The sequence below is a fragment of the Glycine soja genome, chromosome 17 (assembly GCF_004193775.1).
Source record: "Glycine soja cultivar W05 chromosome 17, ASM419377v2, whole genome shotgun sequence".
NCBI lineage: Eukaryota > Viridiplantae > Streptophyta > Magnoliopsida > Fabales > Fabaceae > Glycine > Glycine soja.
This window is the reverse complement of record NC_041018.1, coordinates 11,103,292-11,128,554: the sequence shown is the minus strand read 5'-3', so window position 1 is coordinate 11,128,554 and position 25,263 is coordinate 11,103,292. Positions and strand designations below refer to the sequence as shown.

Here is a 25,263-nt window from a genome sequence, read left to right as displayed (position 1 = left end):
TTTTCTATGTTAAGTCACTTTTTTAAATATAAAAAATCTGTATCATTCTTTATTTTTAAAAAATAACTTAATTTGGACTGAATTTTAATTATTTTTAATTTTAATTTATTTTTCTTAAAACTTCAAATAAAATTATTTTAATTCTTTAAACTTAGATTGCTAAACAATTGTTTGATAGAAAATTATTGTAATAAAATCCTATAAATTATATTAAAAAAATGAACATAATATTTAGAACAAAATAGAAAGTGGACTGTTGCAGAGTCAATAGTCCACACGCCACTCTCCTCAGTCACACCTTCTTCTCATTCTTTTTCTTTTTTTCATTTTTCGAAATCCGTCTCTACTTCTCCGTTCCACTTAATTAATTCTATTCAATCCGATGGCCGAGGAAGCCAAAGCCAAAGGCAACGCGGCATTCTCCGCCGGCGACTTCGCCGCCGCGGTCCGCCACTTCTCGGACGCCATCGCCCTTTCCCCCTCCAACCACGTTCTCTACTCCAACCGATCCGCCGCCCACGCCTCCCTCCAGAACTACGCGGAGGCCCTAGCCGACGCCCAGAAGACCGTCGACCTCAAGCCCGACTGGCCCAAGGCCTACAGCCGCCTCGGCGCCGCCCACCTCGGCCTCCGCCGCCACCGCGACGCCTTCTCCGCCTACAAAACCGGCCTCCAACTCGACCCCGACAATGCCGCCCTCAAATCCGGCCTTGCCGATGCCCAGGCCGCAGCCTCCCGCCCTCCCCCCACCAGCCCCTTCGCCACCGCCTTCTCCGGCCCCGACATGTGGGCCCGCCTCACCGCCGACCCCACCGCACGTGCCAACCTCCAGGACCCCGAGTTCGTCAAGATCATGCAGGACATCCAGAAGGACCCCAACAAGTTCAACCTGCATTTGAGTGATCAGAGAGTCATGCATGCCATTGGGGTTTTGCTCAATGTCAAAATTCAAACCCCTAACCACGACGAAAACGACCACGATGCCGATGATGACGTGTCCGAGGATGAGGTTGTTTCCCAGCCCGAATCTGAACACGAGCCTGAAGCGGCGGTGGAAGTGGCGGAGGAGGAGGAGGAGGAGGAGGAGGAGGAGAAGGAGACGAGGGATAGGAAAGGGCAGGCTCAGAAGGAGAAGGAAGCTGGCAATGCTGCTTACAAGAAGAAGGATTTTGAAACCGCGATTGGACATTACAGCAAGGCTTTGGAGTTGGATGATGAGGATATTTCCTACCTTACTAATCGTGCTGCAGTTTACTTGGAGATGGGAAAGGTATGTAGTATTCGTTTGTGTTAATGCTTTATCAACAAAAGTCGGAATTTTTATGTCTTTATGTGTTATATGGCCATGTACGCGGAGATTTAAGCTTGGTCTAGTGGTGAAGGTAGAAGGGAAGGGGGGAGAGGTTGCTAGTTTAAATCCCCTGCTAACGAAAACTAAGAATTCTAACAACTAACGTTTGCGGATAAAAAAAATATATATATTTATTTATATATGGCCATGCACGCAGTTGAAGGCCTTAAAAATTTAATGCTTGTTAACAAAAATTGGGGTTTTTATATCTTTATGCGTTATTTATGTCCGTGTATGCAGGATACGTTGTGTTCTTTAATAATGAAAATGATATTCAAGGTTTGATGTTAGGGAACGGGTATGTTTGGATTGGAGAATTGATTAGGTGATGAACTAGGGGAAGGATTATTGGATTAATGTATGTAGGTTAGACTTTAGTCAATGTATCTATCTCATTGCACGTGCCATGATTACTTCGCAGTTGTATTCTCGTTGAAGCCTATTTGTTGGATAAGGAATTTGATCAAGTCTGGTCGTGGCATGACTGTGCATTTAAACAAGGTTTTATTTCATTTTCTATGTATTTTGGTGTATTACATGAGGATTTGTGTAAAAAACCTAGGGTGTGTTTGAATTTTATTTTCAAAAAGTGTTTTTCGTTTTCAACATGCAAGCAACTAAACATGGTTGCTCGGACAGTTGGTGGAGGGTGGTGAGAGGCATGAAGTAGAGTGTGGGGTAGAAGGAGAGGCTGAACGAATGAAAAAAGAAGATGAGAAAGCTTCCCTCGGAAACAATTTTCAAAAAGGAAATAAGGATGAAAATTTGATATCTGAGTAGCAAGTTGTGTGGAATTGTTTTAGAAAACAGTTTAAAGCACAAAAGTGAGAGATGAATCAAACAGGCCCTTAGTGAATCATTCTTCTTTTTTTTTTGGGTGGGGCAGGAGGAGGGTGTCATGCATTTTGCTTTCATGTTCAATCTTTTCTTTTTGGTTAATATTTCATGCACAATCTGATTGATGAGGTTTTTCTTTTGTTATTTTGTACCAGTTTGAGGACTGCATAAAGGATTGTGAAAAGGCTGTTGAGAGGGGAAAAGAACTAAGATCAGATTACAAGATGATAGCAAGAGCTTTGACAAGGAAAGGTACTGCATTGGCTAAAATGGCTAAATGCTCTAAGGATTTTGAACCTGCCATTGAGATTTTCCAGAAAGCACTTACAGAGAACCGCAACCCAGACACCTTGAAGAAACTGAACGAAGCTGAAAAGGCTAAGAAAGAACTAGAGCAACAAGAATATTTTGATCCAAAATTAGCTGATGAGGCGAGAGAAAAAGGTATTATCTTTTTGTCTACAATCTTGGGTTCTCCATCTCGTGCAAGCATCTTTTCTCCTGTAAAAGAAACACTCTTTAACTATGTATCTTCATGACTATAAGTTTCTTATCTCTGCTTAAAATATTAACTAACTTTCTAAATACTGGAAACTTTGAAAATGCAGGAAATGAATTATTCAAGCAGCAGAAGTATCCTGAGGCTACGAAGCATTATACAGAAGCTATAAAAAGGAACCCAAAAGATGCTAAGGTAATAATACCTGTTGAATAGCAGTGATAATCCTCGTGTTCAATAGTGAATGCAAATCCTGATCTGTTTAGATATCCCTTTTCTTTTAGGCTTATAGTAACAGAGCTGCATGCTATACAAAACTGGGGGCAATGCCCGAAGGCTTAAAAGATGCAGAGAAATGCATTGAGCTTGATCCAACCTTTTCAAAGGGTTATACTAGGAAAGGTGCAGTGCAGTTTTCCATGAAAGAATATGACAAAGCTTTGGAAACATACAGGGAGGGTTTGAAACATGATCCTAACAATCAGGAATTGCTTGATGGCATAAGAAGGTATGGTATCGTGCTACATTCCTGCTATTTTTGGGTTGAATATTGCCACTTTCCATATGCACCATGACAATGCAAGTGCCTAATCACCATAGTATCATACATTTCAGATGTGTAGAACAAATTAATAAGGCTAGCCGTGGAGATTTTACACCTGAGGAGTTAAAGGAGAGACAGGTGTGACTTGTGTTCTGATAATCTTTGAACTCTATTGACTAAATCACCTGAAATGGGCAATTCATGTGTGCAAATATTTAATTTTATGTTTTTGCAGGCCAAGGCAATGCAAGACCCAGAGATACAAAGCATTCTGCAAGACCCTGTTATGACACAAGTATGCTCCCTTGTTGATTGAAAGTTACTGTGTGTTGTGTCAATGTAATAGAGGAACTAGCTGTGCTAACGAGAGTTGGGCATGTATGCAGGTATTGACTGATTTCCAGGAAAATCCCAGAGCTGCAGAGGAACATGTGAAGAATCCAATGGTGATGAACAAGATTCAAAAGCTGATCAGTGCCGGGATTGTCCAGATGAGATGAATTTGATGGAAGGTGGCAATCAAGCAGAGAAACAATTGACAATTGTATTTTTCAGTGTAACTATATAATTTAAATAGATTGGATTAGAAAAAAGAGAAGGAGAATTTGCTATTTGGAGATTTTGTGTGGCTCTCTGCATTCGTTTGTCTTGGTGAATTCATATTATTTGAGCATGTCAAATGCAGTCCATTTATACTCTTTACTGGTGCTTCCTGCATGCTGTCATTGCTGTGACTTTTCTGTTGAGTTAAATTGTGGAGCGCGATCGTGGATTAGTTATTGTCTAGGGTTGTACAATTTTGTTTTTCTTTGAGAATGACTACAATTTTGGTTTCAAGTGTACATTTTACTTAGAATAAAGTAGGTTTGGAGTAATGGTGATTGTTGATTTGGCTTGCAGAGTCTAGTAAGTTTTGGGAAACCTTAGAACAGAGTCATTTCTGCCGTTTTAGTTGTTTGAACGGGAAAATCAGGGGAAATGAAATCTGAGTAAAAAGTAAAAACTTGTAATTTGGAATTTGTTTGTCATTTAGTTTTACAATTCAAGATGGGGTTTTTCAGTAATTTTTCCTGTTTCAATTCTATACTACTATTTTTATGGTTTATTTATGCTTTTGTTATGATAGTAAACAATAGATCATTTCTGTCAAAAAAAATAAAAATAAAAATAGATCCTCAATGCCTGCAAAATTCAAATTCAAATTCAAACTTTTATATTAGTTAATCAATGTTGCTTCTGTATCATTTATTGCATCAAATGGGATAGTGCTACCAGAATTCGGTGAATAAGTTGGCAAAATTATTCAGCACGTACTGCTATACTCACCTTATAAGCATCATCATCATGTGAACAAATTCGATTTGTAGTTTGTATTAAAAACTAAAGATAGGTAAATAAATTTTTGTTCTCAATATGGTTTTGCAAATCCAAGTTTCCACGTCTTCCCCGCCCAAACAACAAAAATGCAGTATTATCTGCTCTCCATAGCAGTTCATTTTCTCCAACTTGGGAAGAAAAATCGTTTCCTATTTTTCTTCAGAATTTTTTTTTTGTTGGCTAACCTTGTATAGTACAAGGAAAATTACAATAAAAAAAATACCAAAAACAAACCCAACTATTTGACAATGGACATAATACAACTATCAAAGGTAAAAAGTTCCTTGTTAGGAGACCAAGCAAGTACATTAAGCGGCAACTTCTTGCTCTTTGGTGGCAAGTTGGTTCTGAATGTGCTGAGGCACCACATCAAACATGGCTAATTGCATTGTGTAGGATGCACGGCCCTTTGTCATCCCTCTGAGTGTGCTGACATACTGGAACATCTCAGCAAGAGGTACCAGGGAATCAACCACCTGTGTTTGTCGCCATGAAAAGAAGAAAAGAATCAGTCCAGCTCCAATCCAAATAATAAAATCAATATTCAAGAAAAGGAAAAACAGAACAAAAATATTTTACTTTTCCTTTCTTTCATGTTTTAGTGTTTCTCCCCAGAAATTAGAATTGTGTATAAAACTTAACAATTTGGAAACTTGTGCATTTTTCAGACAAACAATACAGAACAAGTACTTTCAAGTCATACATTCAAATTTAATAGACTAACTAATATGATATGACAAGGAGAAGCCAAGTTATTTGACATACCTTAAGGCCACCAGGTTTGTCACCAAAACTGTTGATCTGTCCTCTTCTTGAGTTGAGATCCCCAATTACATCACCTAGATGTTCTTCAGGAGTAACAACTTCAACCTTCATTATAGGCTCAAGCATCCTCGGTCCAGCTTTTCTTATTCCTTCCCTAAAAGCTCCTCTTGCTGCCAACTGGAAAGCCAACACGCTTGAATCTACATCATGGTAAGAACCATCTGTGAGTACTGCTCGTACATCAACGACCGGAAAGCCAGCAAGCACACCATTGCTCATACACTCTTCCAATCCTTTCATCACACCAGGAATGTATTCTCTTGGTACAGCACCTCCTTTGATTTCACTCTTGAACTCATATCCACTACCTGGGTCCATGGGTTCAAACCGGACAGTGATATCTGCAAACTGACCCTGTCCACCTGATTGTTTCTTGTGCACATACTTCACTTCTGAGATTTTGGAAATGCTTTCCCTGTAGTTTACTTGGGGGGCACCAACGTTAGCTTCCACCTGCATTAACAAATATAGATAATGTGATCTTCATAAAATTATATTATTACTACATAATCATTAAAATATATAAAAACACTCTAACATAAAACTACTGAAGGAAAGAGAGAAAAGGAGATGGGGGAGAAAGGAAAAGGTCATGCAAAGGGAATAATCATATAAAAAAAGGAAAGGAAGATAGTATACCTAACAAATACTAATGCTTTATCAGATGATAGACATAGACTTTATCCAGGTAATAAGTGATAATTCAAAGTGCAAACAGATTCCATTATAATCTAATACGATCATGTCCATGTTTATTAACTATTATTATTTCTAATTGTAATATTTTCATGCACGGCATCAAGGTTGGAGAGTTAAAAATTTGGAAAACATAAAAAGCTAATAAAACACAACCATGCTAACTGATCATTGAAAATTCTTAAAAATGGAATGAGATATATTACCTTAAATTCTCTTTTGAGCCGATCAACAATGATTTCAAGATGTAATTCTCCCATTCCTTCAATTACTGTCTGGTTTATCTCTTCATCACGGGAGAAGTGGAAAGAAGGGTCTTCCTGTGCAAGTTTGATTAAACCAGTTGCCATCTTGTCAACATCAGCTTTAGTTTTCGGTTCAATTGCAACCTTAATAACAGGATCAGGGAAGTCCATCCGCTCGAGCACGATTGGATTATCAGGGTCACACAATGTTTCACCTGTAATAGTATCTTTCAAACCTGCAAGAGCAATAATATCACCAGCTAAAGCCACTTTAACATCATCTCTGCTGTTTGCATGCATTTCTAAAAGTCTACCAATTCTCTCCTTTTTCCCTTTGTTTGCATTGAGTACATAAGACCCAGCACCTAGCTTTCCAGCATACACCCTGACAAACGTAAGGGAACCTACAAATGGATCACTCATGATCTTAAAAGCTAGTCCAGCAAATGGTTCATCATCACTTGCTAGTCTCTCTATTGTTGCTTCAGGGTTTTCAGGGTCACTGCCCTTCATTGCTGGCAAGTCAAGTGGTGATGGTAGATAATCCACTACTGCATCGAGCAATGGTTGGACTCCCTTGTTTTTGAAAGCCGAGCCACACATCACTGGCACAAAACTGGCTGATATTGTTCCCTTCCTAATTAATTTTTTTATAGTTTCCTCATCCGGTTCAATTCCTTCCAGGTAGTTCTCCATAGCCTGGTCATCAAACTCAACTATGTTTTCTATCATCTGGGCACGGTAATCCTGAGCCTGCTCTTGAAGATCTTCTGGAATATCTACAATATCAAACTTGGCACCCAGCTCTTCTCCAGACCAAACTATAGCCTTATTCCTAACAAGGTCTATAACTCCCTTAAAGTTATCTTCTGAACCAATTGGTAACTGAATTACAAGTGGTTTAGCACCCAAATTCGTTACTATCATGTCTCTTGTTCTATAAAAGTTTGCTCCAAGACGGTCCATTTTATTGACAAAACAAATTCGCGGGACTCCATATTTATCAGCCTGCCTCCACACAGTTTCCGATTGCGGCTCCACGCCAGCAACACTGTCAAACAAGCATATAGCTCCATCCAACACCCTAAGAGCACGCTCCACTTCTAAGGTGAAGTCAACGTGACCAGGGGTATCAATAATGTTGATCCGGTGCTTGTTCCAAAATGTAGTGGTTGCAGCAGAAGTAATGGTAATCCCCCTCTCTTGTTCTTGTTCCATCCAGTCCATGGTTGCTGTTCCCTCATGCACCTCTCCAATTTTGTAGTTCCTTCCAGTATAGTACAAAATTCGTTCTGTTGTAGTAGTCTTTCCAGCATCTATGTGAGCCATGATACCGATGTTGCGATAATCCTTCAATGGAACACTGCGCTTTGCGTCTGGAAGCAAAATTGAAAAGGGTCATTTTCAAAAGGATGAAAGAAAGAAAGCAAACTACTTTTCATAGTCATGGAATAAAATTGGACCATAGGAAATATAAAGACCAAACAAAAATCATTATCTTTTAAGACACCTTATCTCATTTAAAACCTCAACATGACACAGACAAATGATGCCTTTTCCCCCTAATATGATAACTCAAGCCAAAATTCAAGCATAACACACAAATTTTAAGGATGATGCATAAAATGAACCAAACCCAAAAAACAAAAAACAGAATTTAAAGAGAAAAAAATAATTTTTTTTCATAACATTAGCGTAGTTAGAAAAACATAAAAAAAAAAACCTTAGAGAAAAAAGAGATAGATACCATCAGCAGACATGGCGAAAACAGAGAAGTTTCTTCTCGGAGCATGTTGGCGTGAAATGGAAGAATAAGAAGAAGAAGAATTGGAGTGAATTCTTGTGCTCCCGAAGAAGTGTGAAAGGGAAGAGGAGGTGAGAGAGTGAGAGGAGGGTCGAGGACGAAAACCCATGAAGCGAAGCGGAGAGAGAGTGGTGGTGGTTGGTCGTCTCTGAGACCCATTGAGGTTGCAAAGAGTGGGAGTCGCCACCCTCAGTGATGACTCTGCCGCCATATTTTTGAGCTTTCTTCTCTACACCTCTGTTCTGTGTTTGTGGTGTTTAAGATAAACAAACCCAAACACTCCGAGACCCTGGCCTCTAGTTTTCGGTAAGGACTAGGCAGCAGATAGTGTTATGTTTTCCGTTTTACTTATATATAAATATAAATAAACATTTAATGTATACGTAAAAAATTGTGGTATTTTTTAATTTTAAGAATTTATGCTTCACCAGAAATAAATTTAGCAAAAATAATGACCGGTGGTTTGAGGCAAAATATGCGTTTAGCTTACATGGTTTGAGTTTTGAGTTATCCATTTTGCATGGTTGGAAAATAAACGCAACGTGGATAACAATTGGCCCTGCCCTTTGAGTAGGGCTGTCATTCCAAAGGATTGAACTTATCAAAACACTAAATATCATATATGTTTCTTCTTTTCTTCTTGTGTTGATGAGTAATAGCACGTCAATAATATTTTAAGACATTTAAAGAAATCTCACGTTATTTGTAATTTTGTATACCCGAATATTTTCTTTTAAATATGGTATATTTAATCAATTGTATTGATTATATATTCTCTGGATTGTGAAAAAGAGTTTGTTCTTTTCTTTACAACACAGTGATTGTTAACATGTTTTGGAAAATACCCACCTGTTGTAATAATTGATTAAGTGTTAAAATAATCAATTACTATATATTTTTTTCAAATTCAAGTATCTTTATGAACAAATTAATCAATTATATAAGCTGTTTTTATAAATAATAAACTCTACTCTCTCTTTCGAAATGAGATTTTATTCTAAAATTTTGGATTAGCCTATAGAAAACAAGAGAAAGACAAAATTCTTGAAGGATGATGCTCAACTATGATTTTACAACAGAATTAAAGATCAAGAGCTCAATTGTGAAATCCTTTCAAGAGTCTCAATGAGTCTTAAAGAAGTTAGGCTTTGTTTCAAATTGTTTGTTTATCACACATCAAGTAAAATCTAAAACTTTTCTTCGTTTTTTATTGTATGTTTAATACAAAGGTTTTTCTCATACATTTTGTAGAGGAATTCTATAAGGTTTGGTTCAAGGCTTTCTTGAAGGGTTCAAATCTTAGGGATAAATAGGTACTTGATTATTGTCGTGTGTTTCTAAACAATTGAAGTTTTTAGTGAAAAATTTCAATTAGATTGATAAGGACTGGGCGTAGATCATAGTAGAGTGATTGAACCAAGATAAAAATTACTTATGTTTTTTCTATCTTTTCTCACTCTCCCATCAAGTTCTTGAATTTGCAATAAACTCGATAGTGTTAATTGCATATATGTTGCATTCATGACAAGTTGATCATATTGCCATGATCCAACCTTCATCCATTAGTGTTTCACGTCTGTTGTCTTTGGTTTCTTTCCTTAAAGTATTGCTAGATGTGTTTGACCTTTGAAGGTTGATTCGGTTTTTACTCTATCTTGTACATCTCTTATGATATGATATTTTGGATGAGAAGTCTTCATTTGCTAGTTGTATCTAGTGGGCTCATTCTATATATTGTTCTAGGTCAGCTTCATCCACTTTATCTTTGTTAGATGTTAGCTCATTAGTGCCTTCCAGAATGAGATTTGCAAAAAATTCGTCCAACTTTGATAGTTTTCTATTAGGCTTAGCGTCATTGAACTTAACATAGATGAATTCTTCAACTGTTAAGCTTCTAGAATTATAAACTCTATATGCCTTAGAAGTTTCAAAATAGCTTAATAATATATTTGATTTATCCAACTTAGGATCAAACTTTCCTAGATTGTTTTTAGTATTGAGAATGAAACATTCATATCCAAAAGGCTAAAAATATGAAATGTTAGGTTTTCGTCCTTTCTATGCTTCATAAGGAACATTTTCACAATATGTTTAATATATATTCTGTTTTGAAAGTAATTGAGAATAGAATTATCATTCAATGTAGTTCTAACCATTTCTTGTCATGGTCTTTTTTTTTTCTCTCAACAACTATTATGTTGAGATGTCAAAAAATTGTGAAGAATACCATTTTTTTCACAAAAACTTTGAAAACATTCATTTTCAAATTCTTTTCCATGGTCGCTTTGAATTCAAGAAATACAAACACCTTTTTTATTTGAACACGTTCACATAATATAGAGAAAATCTAAAACTCATACTTGTGGGTTAGAAACATAACCATCTTATTTGCTAAAACTTACCAATGCACTTTATCTTTTGGAACCTTAGAGGATATATTGGATTAAAATTTTAAAAGACTATTTTGGCATAATAAATTAGGGAATTTTAAAAGACTTTGCAAGAATATAATGACTTTTAAGTGTTTTTTTAAAAGACTTTTATGATTAGGATTTTGTACTTCAGATTTTAATAGATTTACAAAACATGAATTGATAAGATTTGAAAAGACATTATAGATTTTTAAGATTTTAAAGGACTCCTTGAATTTTTTTTTAAAAAAATCAAAATTATTGATAAAGATTCATAAATTTTGTCGGCCTAACACTTAAAATAAAACTCATCTAATACAAAAGAACCTTAAACTTGTTACATCACAAATGAATTTTTCCTAGCATATTTAGAAGCACAATATGTTTATTCCCTTTTCAATCATCAATCATGTTAATTATATGGATACTTGTAATCATTTTCACAATAATAATCCCACCAAACAAAAAACATATCCAAAAATTGTTTCAAACCTCTAATATATATTTATCCACTTATACATTAGTAAACTTATCATGTTTATTAAAATTATATATTTTTCGTATTCCTATATATTTACGTTCATTTAGATATATAAACATGTAGTTAATATGTCCTCCAAATTCAAAGAATTGAAAAAATGTCTCATATAACACATGACATATTAATCATTGGTCAAAAGAATAAAAAAGAATTATAAATATCTAACACTTTCAACAAAGAGACAAGGGATTAAGTGTGACAGGAAAAAAAATATGTCAATTTGCAAGAAAAGAAAGAAAGTCTCATGAAATCTTAATGGTTTGAGTGAGATTGTTTAATGTGTATTTTCTCATATAAAGTCTCGTAAAATCTATTAAAATCCATCATAAGAAAAAATTCATCCTAAAAAAGAATTCATAAAAAATTATATACTTTTGAATATCAGAAAACTCTTTTTAAATTATAAAAAATCTTAACTGAATACCAATTGACTTTATTAAATTTATTAAAAAATTCTAATAGTCTTAGTTGAATATCATAATAATTATTTCTATTATTTAAATTTTTTTATTAAATACCTCGAGTTTTTTTTAAAAAAAATCTTTTAAATTCTTTAAAATCCTAATTAAATACGCTCTCCTTATTGTTATATGTTGCAGGTTTTAGTCAATTTAGTTTGGGCAGAGTCTCAACTCTTAGATTATTGCTTGTTTTGATAAATTGTGTATGCTATTTGATTAATTGACTAATGTAAAGGACAATACTAGAGGTTAGGCAAGAAACTAAGGAATAAAATAAAAAATAACTTAAGTTGCTTTAAACTAAAGTTGCTCGTCGAAAAGTTGCTTCATGTGCATTTCCTGGATCTTTGGTCCATGAGATAATCTCTAAGTTTGTTTCTAGTGGACAATTTCAAATTTTCTGTTTCCATGCCTTATATCCAGCCTAATATTATATTTTGATTAAATGGTGGTGGAGAAAAATGGAGTATCATGCAATGTTAATCATGTAAATATGTATGTTTTTATTATCATGCATACTCTTCTCAGTGAAATAACTGTAAATCTTGCTTTCTTTACTTTCACTTTTTGAGGTTATGTTTTTAATCATTGTTTACTCATTTGCTTTTGATTTATCTATTCCAGATCCACTAGGGTCAATCTATATTTAGTCTCAAGAACCTCTTATGGCATAGTGGTTCTATTCGAGTAGCTTTGATGGTCAGTTCATTCCTCCTAAACCATGTCATGCTCATTTTTACTGCATATTTTACTACTTGAATAAGATCAATTTTTATGAACTTTTTTTGTAATGACTTTTTTTAAGATAAAATGCTTCTTTTATCTCTCACAAAATTGAAAGGAAAAATTGGGTGTGAATATAAAACTAATTTAAAAACACCAAGTCCTAATAATCAACTAACATTGTTCTAATATTCTCTTCAGTGAAAGGAGCTAAATAGGACATGTATTAAAAAGAGTTGTCTATTTATAAGATTTGTGAGTGGAATAATTTACAGATCCATAAACTTACTTAGCCCTACAACTACTCTTCAAAATATTATTACTCAATTAATCATTTATTCCAAGTGTTTAAAAAATATTTTTAAAGCGTCTGACTCTTGCTCATTTTTTGTTGTAAGTTTATAAGTCACTAGACTTGGGTCTGATATATGGTCCATCTTTTTCTTCTATCGGTAAGTTTTGCATAATTAGAGGAAATTATTAGTGCAAACTCTTTTAAAAGGATTAAAATGAGACGTGAATAATTTTTATTTTTTTTCTTAATACTACGATTTACCTAGAAAATGAATTCTGATTAATTTGAAGTTTAACAACAAGTAAAATTTAATAAAGAATTATTTCCACCACGGATCAAACTTAAGTAATACCCAGATAATTTAACATTAACTTTAATACATTAATTGTTTGTGTACCCAATCATTTGGTTACAAGTAAATAATCTATGCACTCTTAGAATATTTGCTTACAATAACCTTATTTTAATAAAGGTTTTCTACTGTGTATCCATAGACATGTCAAAGTATTAGATACAAATAAATAAATCTTGAGTCATGGCAACCCGTGCAAATATCCACGTCCCATTTTAACAAAGGTTTAGTACGAGTTATTTTATCTAATCGTTCTATTATTTTTACTGAAGGAAAGAGTTTGAAAGCTTCAATTTCTGATCTCATAAGACTATTGACATGAGTCATTTGTAATCGTTATTGTACCATTGGTTTGGTTTCCAAACTTTTGACTTTTGATAATCCAATTGTGTTTGTGTGTGCCTAAACTCAAAATCAAATATACGAAATTATGAATAGTGGGTTGCCAAGTGATATATCCAATTCTTTTTTTGCAGATAAAAGCAAAATTGTTCTAATTGTTTAAATAATATAGGCATGGATGCAGAGACCCGATTTCATGTTTTGGTTATTGATCGATTAGTCTTCTTATCTTTATCACGTGCTGGATCTTAATCAATCAATTTTCCTTTCTAAACTTTGACTTTTGATAACCAATTGTGTTTCTGTGTGACTAAACTCAAATATATGGAATTATGAATAGTGGGTTGACAAGTGATATATTAAATTCATTTTCTGCAGATGAAATAAAAGTATTATTTTAATTGTTTAAAAAATATAGGTATGGATGCAGAGGCCCAATTTCATGTTTTGGTTGTTTATGTTAATCTTATTGATATAATGTTGATTGAAAGGCTCCTCAAAACCTCTTCCTTTCATAATATTTCTTTTCTCTTCTGTTTATGATTTTTAGGGGGGAGGTCGTATGAAAATATGGACTTGGACTGCTATACAATATGATCAAAGGAATCATATAATTATGTGTTTTGTTTGGTCTTTTATGTTACATTTTTTTAATGGACAATTTTGTTTTCTTATTTAGAAATCTAATTATTTTTTGTATGTTTTGTAATTATTGTACTATATTTAGCTAGTAAGGCTTTAAAGTTTCTTGGATTGGTTAAAGATGAACAGAGAAATGAAGAACCTGCCTCTATTGCTCTAGAAACCCACCAGACTCAATTCTGCAAAATTTCAAAATGCTGATACATATGGTTTAACTTTTTTCAGCGGGCAAGTTTATAATGACCTATGATTATATTTATGCCAAAAATGATGGGCTATGTTATGTTGAAAAGCTTCAGTTAGGAGGCTAGGACAGAGAAAGCCTCTTTTCACCCCAAAATTTGTCCACCAAAAAGAAAAAAAAAAGCTTGAAAATGAAAATGTAGTGAGCATTGTTTTGATTTTTCTTTGGTATATGAACTATGAATTAGATTGTGAAGATTTGGGTTAAGAACATTAGTCGTGAAAAGAGGTGCTTTCTTTTTGTATCCTAGTAGAGCATAGTTGGGTTTTTGGAAATCATAGAAGGAATGGTTTGTTAATCATGTTGCAAGCTCCTAGTCAACGAATTAACAAATAATAGGCTGACCATATCTAATCAAAGACCGAATAAGAATGACCGGCCAAGGTTCATTTGTTAATCATGTTGCAGGCTGCCAACGAATCAAATTAAAGTATTCAACATTTCAAACCAAACTCTTCTTCTTTCACCAATGGACCACGTTTGCTCTAAAGCTGTAAGAATGGCTTAAATTTCTGCAGCCATAATAGTAGAGGCTCCTACTCACACATCCACTAGTAATAAAGTTGATGCTTTGAGGGTGTATTCGTTTGCAGAGAAAGAGTGAAAAATGAAAAAATAAACAGTAAAATAATATGAGATTCATATTTCTATAATCTACTTTAATTTAAAATTTTCATTTTAATTTATTTCTTTTCACTTTACCGAACGAATCATACAAGTGAAGTCTAGGCCAAAATAGAAAAAGCAGAGCAAGCACAACATGAGCGTTCCAACCGTGCTAGTTTTACCATTTCCAGGTCAAGGGCATGTCAATCCCATAATGAGCCTCTCACAAAAGTTAATTGAGCATGGATGCAGAGTCATTTTTGTGAACACAGACTTCAACCACAAGCGAGTGGTGAGTTCCATCATGGTGGATGAGCAACAACAATATAAGCTTGATGATGATGAATCACTAATGAAGTTGGTCTCAGTCCCCGATGGTTTAGGACCCGATGATGACAGAAAGGAGCCCGGAAAACAATATGATGCTGTTGTAAGAACCATGCCTAGGATGCTTGAGAAGCTCATACAGGATACTCATCATGGGGATGGTGACAATAGAATTGGTTTCATTGTTGCAGATTTGGAGGTTGGGAGTAAATTTGGAATCAAAGGAGCTGCGTTCTGTCCTATAGCAGCAACTATGTTTGCCTTGTTATGCAACAGCCCCAAGCTTATTGATGATGGGATCATAAATTCTGATGGTAAGAATATCATGCTTTACTACTATTCATATTAATTTGTCTCATTCTATTTACTCTAGAAAACTTGATTGATTAATGAAGCATGTAAATTAACTTGTGTTTCTTTTGTTCTTTTTTTATTTTTTTTCAATAACTATCTGCTTATGAAAAAAGAAAATTTTGTTTCTACTTGTGTATTTCTTTGAAACCTTAAGACAGCATTACCCTCTCGCTTTATCACTACCTAATTATCAATACTTTATACATAAATCTTAAATGAAAGAGAAATATACTAAATTCATATTATAATAGTTAAAATAGATTTTTTTTTCCAGGATCATAAACTATGGGTGTTCTTAAACCTATTAATAAAAGACTAATTTCATTTGTAATAGATGTTGTCAATGACGTAAAATTTTTTTTCACTATGGGTGCTCTTAAACCTATTAGATAAAAAACTAATTTCATTTGTAATAGATGTTGTCAAAAATTTTTTCACACGATGAGAATCTAACATGAATTTTCTCATTAAATAAATTATTCACATACATATGAATACAGTCAAATCTTACACCACAGATTCAGGCAAATTTCCCCAAAAGGGGTGCTTTTACAAAATATTTCCCCAAAGGGGGTCCTTTCGAAAAATATTACATGGGGGGGCTCTTTTCTACATACTTTGCATGGATAATATAGCAAACCGCCATTCCTAGTGGCGAGTTTGCTGGGCACAGCCACGTGGCACAGAAAACGCCACTCGTAGTGGCGAGTTGCCCAGCCTACAAGTTGCCACCATGACTGGCGAGTTAGGGCAGACTTTTGGTGCAGGCTGCAAAAGGGGAGTTGCAATTGCAACTTGCGAGTTGAGTGCAAGTTGCAACTCCCATTGGCAACTCTCATTGTATAATTAAATTAGTTTTATATTTTATTTTGTAGTTTCCAGTAAAATAATTTGTATGATAATTTTTTTTAAGTAATTATTAATTAAAACTAAATGTCAGCTTTCAAGTAATTTTTTAAATACATACATAAATTTAAATAAATTACCAATTTATTTTCCGATAAACAAAGTTCAAAGCTAAAACAAATGTCACAAATCTTCTTGATTAATTTTAATATAAAAAATAAAACTCTTTTCAAACTTTTGTTTTCTTCGTTGAGTTATATTTGAAAGGAGAAAAAGATTTTAAACTTTTCGTAGAGTTATTCTAATTTTGCGGTTATCATTCACGTTTAACACTTAATATGAAGGGAATTTTAAAATTTACTATTTTTTACCATATACGTCTAGTGTTTATTCTTATTCATGTCTACTATTTATTAAATTTAATTATTTTCCAGTAAAAAAAATTTAAATTTCTGATATTGATAATTTTTTGTTACAAATCAAAATAAATTTAAATAAATTACCAATTTATTTTCCAATAAATAAAATTTAAATTATATTACATATATTACACAAATAAATTTAAAAAAATCTCAAAAATACAATGAAAACAGCGTCAGGAAAACTGATATTTGAGTATGTATTTATACTACCCTAAATTGCCAATGGGAGTTGTAACTTGTACTCAAATCGCAAGTTGCAATTGTAACTCCCCTTTAGGCCTGCACCCTAGAAAAGTAACCTGCAAAGGCTGCAAAAGCTTGCACCAAAAGCCTGTCCTAACTCGCCAATCGTGGTGGCAACTTGCAGGCTGGACAACTCGCCACTACGAGTGGCGTTTTCCGTGCCACGTGGCTGTGCCCAGCAAACTCGTCACTAGGAGTGACGGTTTGCTATATTATCCATGCAAAGTACGTAGAAAAGAGCCCCCATGTAATACTTTTCGAAAGGACCCCCTTTGGGGAAATATTTTGTAAAAGCACTCCTTTTGGGGAAATTTGCCACAGATTCACTTTTTGGGTCAAGTTAAAACAGTTTTAACATAAATGAGGATATTTTTTCATGACAATGAGAATAATTTTCATCTGTTTTAGATTTTTACGTGGCTTGCATATACAAATTGTGCTTATCTTTTCTAGTAGCCATGAAATAGACAAACCTAGTCAAAGTTTGCGAAAATTTACCAAGAAAACAATTAAGTAAAAATTTTGACATTATAAAATCATCTAAAGATCCAACATTTTTCGTTGCAGGATTACTATTAACCACTAAAAATAGAATTCGACTATCACCAAAAATATGCCAGAGATGGACCCAGGAACCTTTTTTTGGTTAAATATGCCTGCCTGGCACAAAAGATGGTATGAATATGATGCATGCTACACGAACTTTAAATTTGACAGAATGGTGGCTTTGTAACACCACACATGATCTTGAACCTGGGGTATTAACTTTTGTTTCAAAGATCCTCCCAATTGGCCTATTGTTGAATACTGCAACTGCAAGATCATTGGGACAATTTCAAGAAGAAGATCTCTCCTGCATGAGTTGGCTAGACCAACAACCTCATTGTTCTGTCACATATGTTGCCTTTGGTAGTGTCACTCTTTTTTACCAAAACCAATTCAATGAACTAGCTCTTGGACTAGACCTTGCCAATGGACCTTTTCTTTGGGTTGTGCATCAAGACAATAAGATGGCATACCCTTATGAATTCCAAAGGACAAAATGGTAAGATAGTTGAATGGGCACCTCAACAGAAAGTTCTAAGCCATCTTGCCCTAGCATGCTTCATTAGCCATTGTGGTTGGAATTCAACCATAGAAGGTTTGTCTAGTGGTGTGCCCTTCTTGTGCTGGCCATATTTTGCAGACCAAATTTATAACAAAACATACATTTGTGATGAGTGGAAAGTTGGGCTGGGATTGAATTCAGATGAAAGTGGACTTGTGTCAAGGTGGGAGATTCAAAACAAATTGGACAAACTACTTGGTGATGAGAATTGAGAACATACGATCAAGGTCTTTGAAGCTAAAGGAGGAGTTAATGAACAACAAAGGGCCATCTTCAGAGAACCTCAACAAGTTTGTCAAGTGGCTTACAGAATAAATTAAAGATCCACCTTTTGCACGTATATTTTATTGTTTGTGTTCCTGCAAGTTTTGTATTTTTTTTAAATTTTATTCCCCGTTAGATTTTTTATTTATTTTTTATATCTGTAATTTTTTTAATTTTGGTTTTTATAAAAAAAATAGTTTATGTAAATTTGTATTATTTTAATTTTAATTTATTTAAGATTTTAATTTTTTATTTAAGAATAAAATTAAAGAAGCACTTTCTATGTGTTGTTTGTCTGGGTCTGGGCTCACGCTGGCCATGTGGTGTTCAAATCATGGTGGACCAAGTCTTGGTCTTAGCCTCATGCTTAAATTCTTGGTGTGGTTGGTTATTTATCCATGGTGCTAAGCAATAATTTAGACCCTTTGGTATATACGCTCACCATGTATAAGTTGTTGTTATACTTTTACTCGTCCGGTTGAACTGCCCAAGTAGCCATGGGATAATGCCCACCTATAATTTATCCCTCTAGTCACTTTAAAATCGCCTCCAAATCACGAATTTACTAAACACGATATAATTAAAGCACACAAATTATAATGCCCATATACTTACACAACAATTAACACAACATGCATTACAGTAGCAAGAGAGCTAAAAAAAATTATTTTGTGGGGAGAATTGCTCCCACACCCTCAATGAATGGACCCGTCACTGCCTAAAACCATATGTAAACTTATAGGGAGAAAACCATGGAAGAAATAAATTAAAGAACTTAATATAATATTTAATCTTGCAGGATATTTTTTATAATTGAAAGCCATGTGATTAAGATTAAGGGGTGGTTTGTTTGAGTTCAAAAGACGAAGAAAAAAACAGAAAATTTTAAAAAAAATTCTATGAATCCCACACCTCTATTACTTTGTTTTAATTCAAATTTTTCTTCTCTTTTTTTTTCATTTCCATTACATTTTACTCAATCAAACTAAGAGTGTGTTTAAAAACATGTCTAAATCATGGAAAAAATTATCTTTTTAAGACAAAAAAATCAAAGCAATGTGAGAGAAATTTTCCCATGCATTATGTTGGTTGCATTGGAGTTAAATCTTTTATAAAGACACTCTAATTTCTTAAGTATAAAGATCATCAAATTTAATGATTTTTTTAATCCCAATATGATGATAGTGTGTTACCAAACTAGGTATCCAAGCATATTTGTAGTTATTGAAGTGTGCATTATTTTGGAATATTCATAACAATATTGTGTTTATGACTTCAAAACAAATGAGCCCTTCCTGGACGTAAATCAAAACAAATCTGCTTCAATAACCAATCGGCCTCACTTGAATTATGTACATAATCTCATGGGTTCAGAGGTAAAGATAGCACCAGAACTAGAAGTTTTATTTTAACCATTATAATTGCAACATTTAAAGTTTATATATGGTTCCTCTCCAAAGATATACTATATGAGAATCGAAGTCAAATTCTTTCTCACAAACAAGATACACAGGAATTACTCAAAATAAAAATTATTTTTCTGGTTATTCAAAATGCCTTCCAAATCACAAATTTATTAAACACGAGACAATTAAACCAAATAAATTATAATCCCCATTTACACTTACACAACATGCGCCACAGTCTAATACAGTAGCATAGAACCAGCTTAAACCGCATGCAGACTTATTGGGGTACTAAACCACGAAGATAGAATTGAACAAATTAAACCATTAAGCACACATAATGACGAGTTAAGACTCATGAAGTTTAAGTTTGCGAAGCAGAACGATACTTGGAGGCAAAGCGATTAACCAGTGCAAGAGCGTTACTAGTGACCTGAGAAGCATCCACAACCCTGGGCCTAACGGAAGCCCTCAAGTTGGCGTCCACGTGGGGCCCATCAAACCCATCAAGACACGTGTCCTGATCAGTGATGGCAGCGCTAACCCAAGTCTGAACATTACTCACATGCCACGTAAAGTCCTTCTTACCCTTGCCCTTACCCATGACGAGCCCGAGCTCCTTCACCGACTGGCTGAGACGGTCCACGCTGTCGTTCATGTTCTCCACGCAGTCACGCAGTGCGTTGTACTCTCTGGGCTTCATTCCCTTCACGGAGCCCATTCTCTTCACGAACGACGCGCATGAGCGCGTCTTGGACACGCTCACGGAGAGAGCCGTGACGGCGAGTTGCTGCTCGCTCTGGCGGATCGCGCTGGCGTGGCCCGAGAGGGTTTGCACGCACGCGGCGGGGTAGCGCGTGGCCTTGCATGAGGACTTGATGAAGTCTGTTGTTGTTGTTATTGTTGGGTTTGGGTTGGTTCGTTTGGCAAGTGCGGTGGTGCAAGACGTGTGGAGGGTGAGAGTTAGGAGTAGCAGAGAAAGGCTTAGTAGTAGTTTTGATGCCATGCTTTGTGGTTTTGTGAAGAATGGCAAGTTTGGTTTGTGATGTGAATTGTGATGTAGTAAAATATGCCAATGTGGTGCTCACTTATATATAGGGATCCATATTGGAGGAGTGCCAAAATTTGTTTTTTACATATATTTTCTTGTAAAAGTTCAGGTCAGAAATCATGTATAATTTTGTGCAATAAAAAAATAGATAGAAAGTCAAGACATAAAAAGCGTGGGGCTGTGTGAGATCAAATAAACAATATACTACATAGATAATATATATATATATATATATATATATTGTTACAAATTTTTTTTTATAAAAAATAGACCTTCAACTTTTTAATTTTTATGAATTTTATCTCAATTGTTTAAAAAATATTGTATTAATAATATATATATAACTTAATAAAAATTAGAAGCGGAAACCAAAGAGATATGCATGGCACGTACAGCTATACTGTGTTTTCATCGAATTCCTTTTTCCATGTTTCCATTCTTAAGATTGAAAGAAGTTTCTGATTCATTGTACCCCATCTGCAGTGAATACCGGTAAAGCCAGCACTTATATAATTTTTTTTTCTTTTCCCATTATTTGAATCCACATGCATATTCTTATGTTCCTGTTGAGGCTCGCTTGGATGAGCTATTAGTAAAAGATATTTTCTGTGAAAATTTAAAATTACATTTTTATTCGTGTTTATTAAAAAAAAAAAGTCTAATTAAGATAACACATTTGTATATATAAGATTAAAAAAAAGAATAATAACAAATACTAACAAAGTAACTTTAAGATTTGTTGCTGAAAATCCTATACCAACTCTAAATTAATAGTGAGGCAAACAGTTCCAACAAATTCGAAATAAAAAATTGAAGCTCACAGTTCTTAATTGTTTCTGCCGAATGCTGATTTACGTCTCTCGTCCACGCCTCCACGGCATTGACTGACTGTTTTCAATTGGATAGGAACCAAATCAACTAATCAAGCTAGGAATAAAGTGAGATTAATTTGGCAGACAAGTCTAGTTGCAAATGTGAACTTTAATTTAAAACTGCGGATTAATTCATCAACGGGATTCCAATTGAATAACCAACTGTATCATAGGTATATATGGAGTATTATTCTGGAATCTGGATATTAAATAATAGAGGCATTGGCCATTAATTTGAGACTCAATTCTCACTACTTTAATTTCCATACTTGAACTTGAGGGGATCCCATGTTTACTCATATATTTCACATGAAGATCGTTCAAAACATTTAACAGTTATGAAGATCCATGCAGGCAGAGAGCTTACTTCACAGTTGCACTTTTGTATTCTGACTATGATTCACCAGCAGTAAAGTTCTATAAATTTAATAAGCTATCTAGAAAAGTATCAACATGTATTACTCTGCCGGTTCACGTGCTAATTTGGACATTTAACTGCTTTGTAGGTACCCGGCCACCATCTCCACCCTACTTGAGACCATGGTCAGCATTTTAATCATCACTACTAACTCAAAGCAAATCCTAAGAGATTAAGCTTTGATCAAGTATGAATACAATTCACCCTACAAAACCTAATTTTCATCAATAGGTTCTGCGCAATGAATCAAATAATTAATCCTTCATATTACTTGAATAGAACTCCCATTATATATAAGGGAATGAAAATGAAGATATGAAATGACATGATGATATCTAGCTTATAGATAATAGCTGAGATTTTGATCATATATGCTACACTTTATCACATTATATTTATCTATTCAAATCAAGACTTTAGTATTAATATACATATTCAATTATGAATTGTCAAATTATTAAAAAAAAACTAATATCATCATGCCAGGTCAGAAAGCATTGTATGAATAAGTGATATATAAGGTGACATTATGTTAATCATGTCATCACTAAATGATATATAACTAAATAATGATAGGGATTATTTTTAGACAAATTAAATTTATAAAAAAATAAAATTAATTAATGAAAATTTAAAGATTGAAACTTAATAATATAGGATTATTATAAATGATAAAATTCCTTTAAGTATACATACTTAAAATTTAAATCCAAAACTTTTTAATAAAGTAAACAATATCAGATCAATTGATTCATATATACCTGAGAGGAAAAAGATGTAGAATATAAATATACTCAATTTAACCGTTGAATTGATTTTTTTTTATATTAAACAGAATATCTTTATAAAATTTCAGGGAAAAAAGCTAATTTATATTTCCTCAAATTTATTATATTTTGATAGATAAAATATTATTCAAAATAAAAGTAAATGTCTATTACTAGGTAACAAACTAATAAATGTCCAAACCGGAAAATTATGTGAAATTTAACATACACAATGAAAAAAAAAATAAGATTAAAGATTCAATAATTAAGTTAATTAACTTTGTATTTAAAAATATATATATATTAAGTTATGTAAGAGTAAAAACTTGAGATTTAGTGTCAGTTGATATTTACCCATGTTTATAAAAAGATTAAATATATTTTTAATTCTTAAAAAGATTATAATTTTTTTAAATATATTTTTGAAAGGATTATATATATATATATATATATATATATATATATATATATATATATATATATATTTGAACTTTTATAAACATCACACGTTTACGATTTTACGAGTGTATTACATGCGGAAAGATTTTGAAAGAAAGAAGACACAAACATACTTGAGGTGGTTTATAGAAAATAAATTAGCTTATAAGTTATTAATTTCTTCTTCTTTTAATTTTATCTTTATTATTTTGTTTGAAATTTTATCTTATTCTTTTATTTAATTTAAAAATCCTCCTTTTTTTTTTGTCATCTAAATTAAAAAAATTATCATCTAATTTTATGTTCTTACTCACATAGTCATATATGACACAGACCATAATCAACCCGTCAATTATCATCAATACATGATTCCTTAATGTTAGAAATTTTTTAAATCATATCTAACTATTATAATTATTTTGTAGTTCAACAAGTGAGATACATATTGAAGTTTTTATACAAATAAAAAATTAATGATTAAGAAATTATAAAGAAATTTTTTTTTTAAAAATAGTAGTATTTAAATGTTAAAAAATATTATAAACAATATAATTCTAATAAATTTTATTTAAGTTAATTTTAATTTTCCAAAAAAATATAATTTTAAATTTTTTTATAATACAAAATTTTAAAAATTATTATCCTATTTTTTAACATGATAATTATTAAATTCAAATATTAAAAATATTTAATAAGTCATTTTATGTCATTTGATATTTATCTGTTAATTTAACAACTAATTTTACTTAACATGTTCAATTAAATCAACTAACTCATAAGTTTTAAACTAGTTAATTTTTAACTTCTCAGTTCCTAACTTGTAACTTATAACTTTCAATTATCTTATGAGATAATTTTATTAAACATACTCTTATTCTACTCCTTGAGTAATGTGGATTATATTAGGTATCTTTTCTATCCTAACTCGTTTGTGTAGTGAACAATAAGTCATATGCATTCTAATGCGCAAGATCCTTATAAAAATAAATGTAATATCCATTTAAAAACCTATGATGCGAATATATAAATTTGGAGGAGAGAAGAAAACTTTCAAGATGTAGATGTGAAAAGAATAAGAAAACACATGTTCTTATTTTATTTTTCATTTTCAACACGTTATGGTTATTTTATATCATTTTTTCAGACTAAAAGACTAACAAAATCATATACCAACGTCAATCGTCAACGTGGTCTGCAAGTATATCGCCTCCAAAGTCCAAATACATGAGAACAAGCATAACCTTAATCGTGTCAAAGACACACCAAATGGGTGGGTACCTTCTAAAGTCCATTGGGGATTTGAACATGATAAAAACACGTTGGAAAAGAAGTAAACTATCAAAATTAGATATAGTTCGGTACATAGCCCAATTTTAGACCTTAGTTTTACCTATACTATACTGTTGCTACATATAAAAATAATCAGTAAATTTTGTGCTATTAAATTTATTTGTAGTTCGGTAAATCGCCCAATTTTAGACTTTTAGTTCTTCTCTAATTATCCTGAAGCAAGCAAGTAATCATCAGTTCATCACGCAATAACAAAGTCCGTTGGAGATTCATTAAGTTAATTGGAAATGGAAATCTAGTATACATTATCACGATAGTTAAGAAGTGTTGGATTGGTTGTTTTCTATTTTTATTTTTATTGAAAATAGAAAATGGTAATGAAAATGTGTTTGGTTGGACTTCTATTTTTATGTTCAGTGAAAATATTTTCCGAACAAATTGAAAACAATAAAATCTAATTTTTAAGTATTTTGAGTTAGACCAGGAACTTCATTTTGAGTAAAATGAAAGTGCGATGACAAGAAATATATTCTTTTTTAAACGCATTTTCAGTGTTTTAATTTTTTAAAAACAGAAAATAAAAAGTCAAACCAAAATATTTTATGAACTCTAATTCTTTGAAAATGAAATTACAAACCAAACAACACACCATGAGATTTCTT

General features: G+C 33.1%; 3 protein-coding genes and 1 pseudogene across 4 annotated transcripts; 2 read left to right on the top strand and 2 right to left on the bottom strand.

The window, feature by feature from the left end:
- Positions 1–259: 259 nt before the first annotated feature.
- LOC114393276 (hsp70-Hsp90 organizing protein 1) lies at positions 260–3,933 on the top strand. The gene is made up of 7 exons (XM_028354549.1): positions 260–1,270; positions 2,344–2,632; positions 2,797–2,882; positions 2,972–3,195; positions 3,303–3,369; positions 3,467–3,526; positions 3,618–3,933. Exons 1-7 carry the CDS (start codon positions 383–385, stop codon positions 3,729–3,731), a joined length of 1,728 nt encoding a protein of 575 aa, XP_028210350.1. The 5' UTR covers positions 260–382; the 3' UTR covers positions 3,732–3,933.
- On the bottom strand, positions 3,897–8,508 carry LOC114393274 (elongation factor G-1, chloroplastic). 2 transcript variants are annotated; one of them, XR_003662521.1, is made up of 5 exons: positions 8,122–8,508; positions 6,336–7,750; positions 5,374–5,886; positions 4,799–5,084; positions 3,897–3,987 (listed from the first exon to the last, which is right to left on the bottom strand). XR_003662521.1 is itself a non-coding variant. In XM_028354548.1 (4 exons), exons 1-4 carry the CDS (start codon positions 8,387–8,389, stop codon positions 4,917–4,919), a joined length of 2,364 nt encoding a protein of 787 aa, XP_028210349.1. In that variant the 5' UTR covers positions 8,390–8,508; the 3' UTR covers positions 4,577–4,916. The 2 variants fall into 2 exon arrangements, 1 of the variants encoding a protein (XP_028210349.1); XM_028354548.1 differs by lacking the exon at positions 3,897–3,987 and having other exon boundaries at positions 4,577–5,084.
- Positions 8,509–14,949: 6,441 nt separating this feature from the next.
- Positions 14,950–18,471, top strand: LOC114392651 (annotated as a pseudogene).
- Positions 18,472–19,875: 1,404 nt separating this feature from the next.
- LOC114393114 (21 kDa protein-like) lies at positions 19,876–20,817 on the bottom strand. Its single transcript, XM_028354376.1, has one exon. The coding sequence runs from the start codon at positions 20,769–20,771 to the stop codon at positions 20,130–20,132; it is 642 nt and encodes a 213-aa protein (XP_028210177.1). The 5' UTR covers positions 20,772–20,817; the 3' UTR covers positions 19,876–20,129.
- Positions 20,818–25,263: the final 4,446 nt, after the last annotated feature.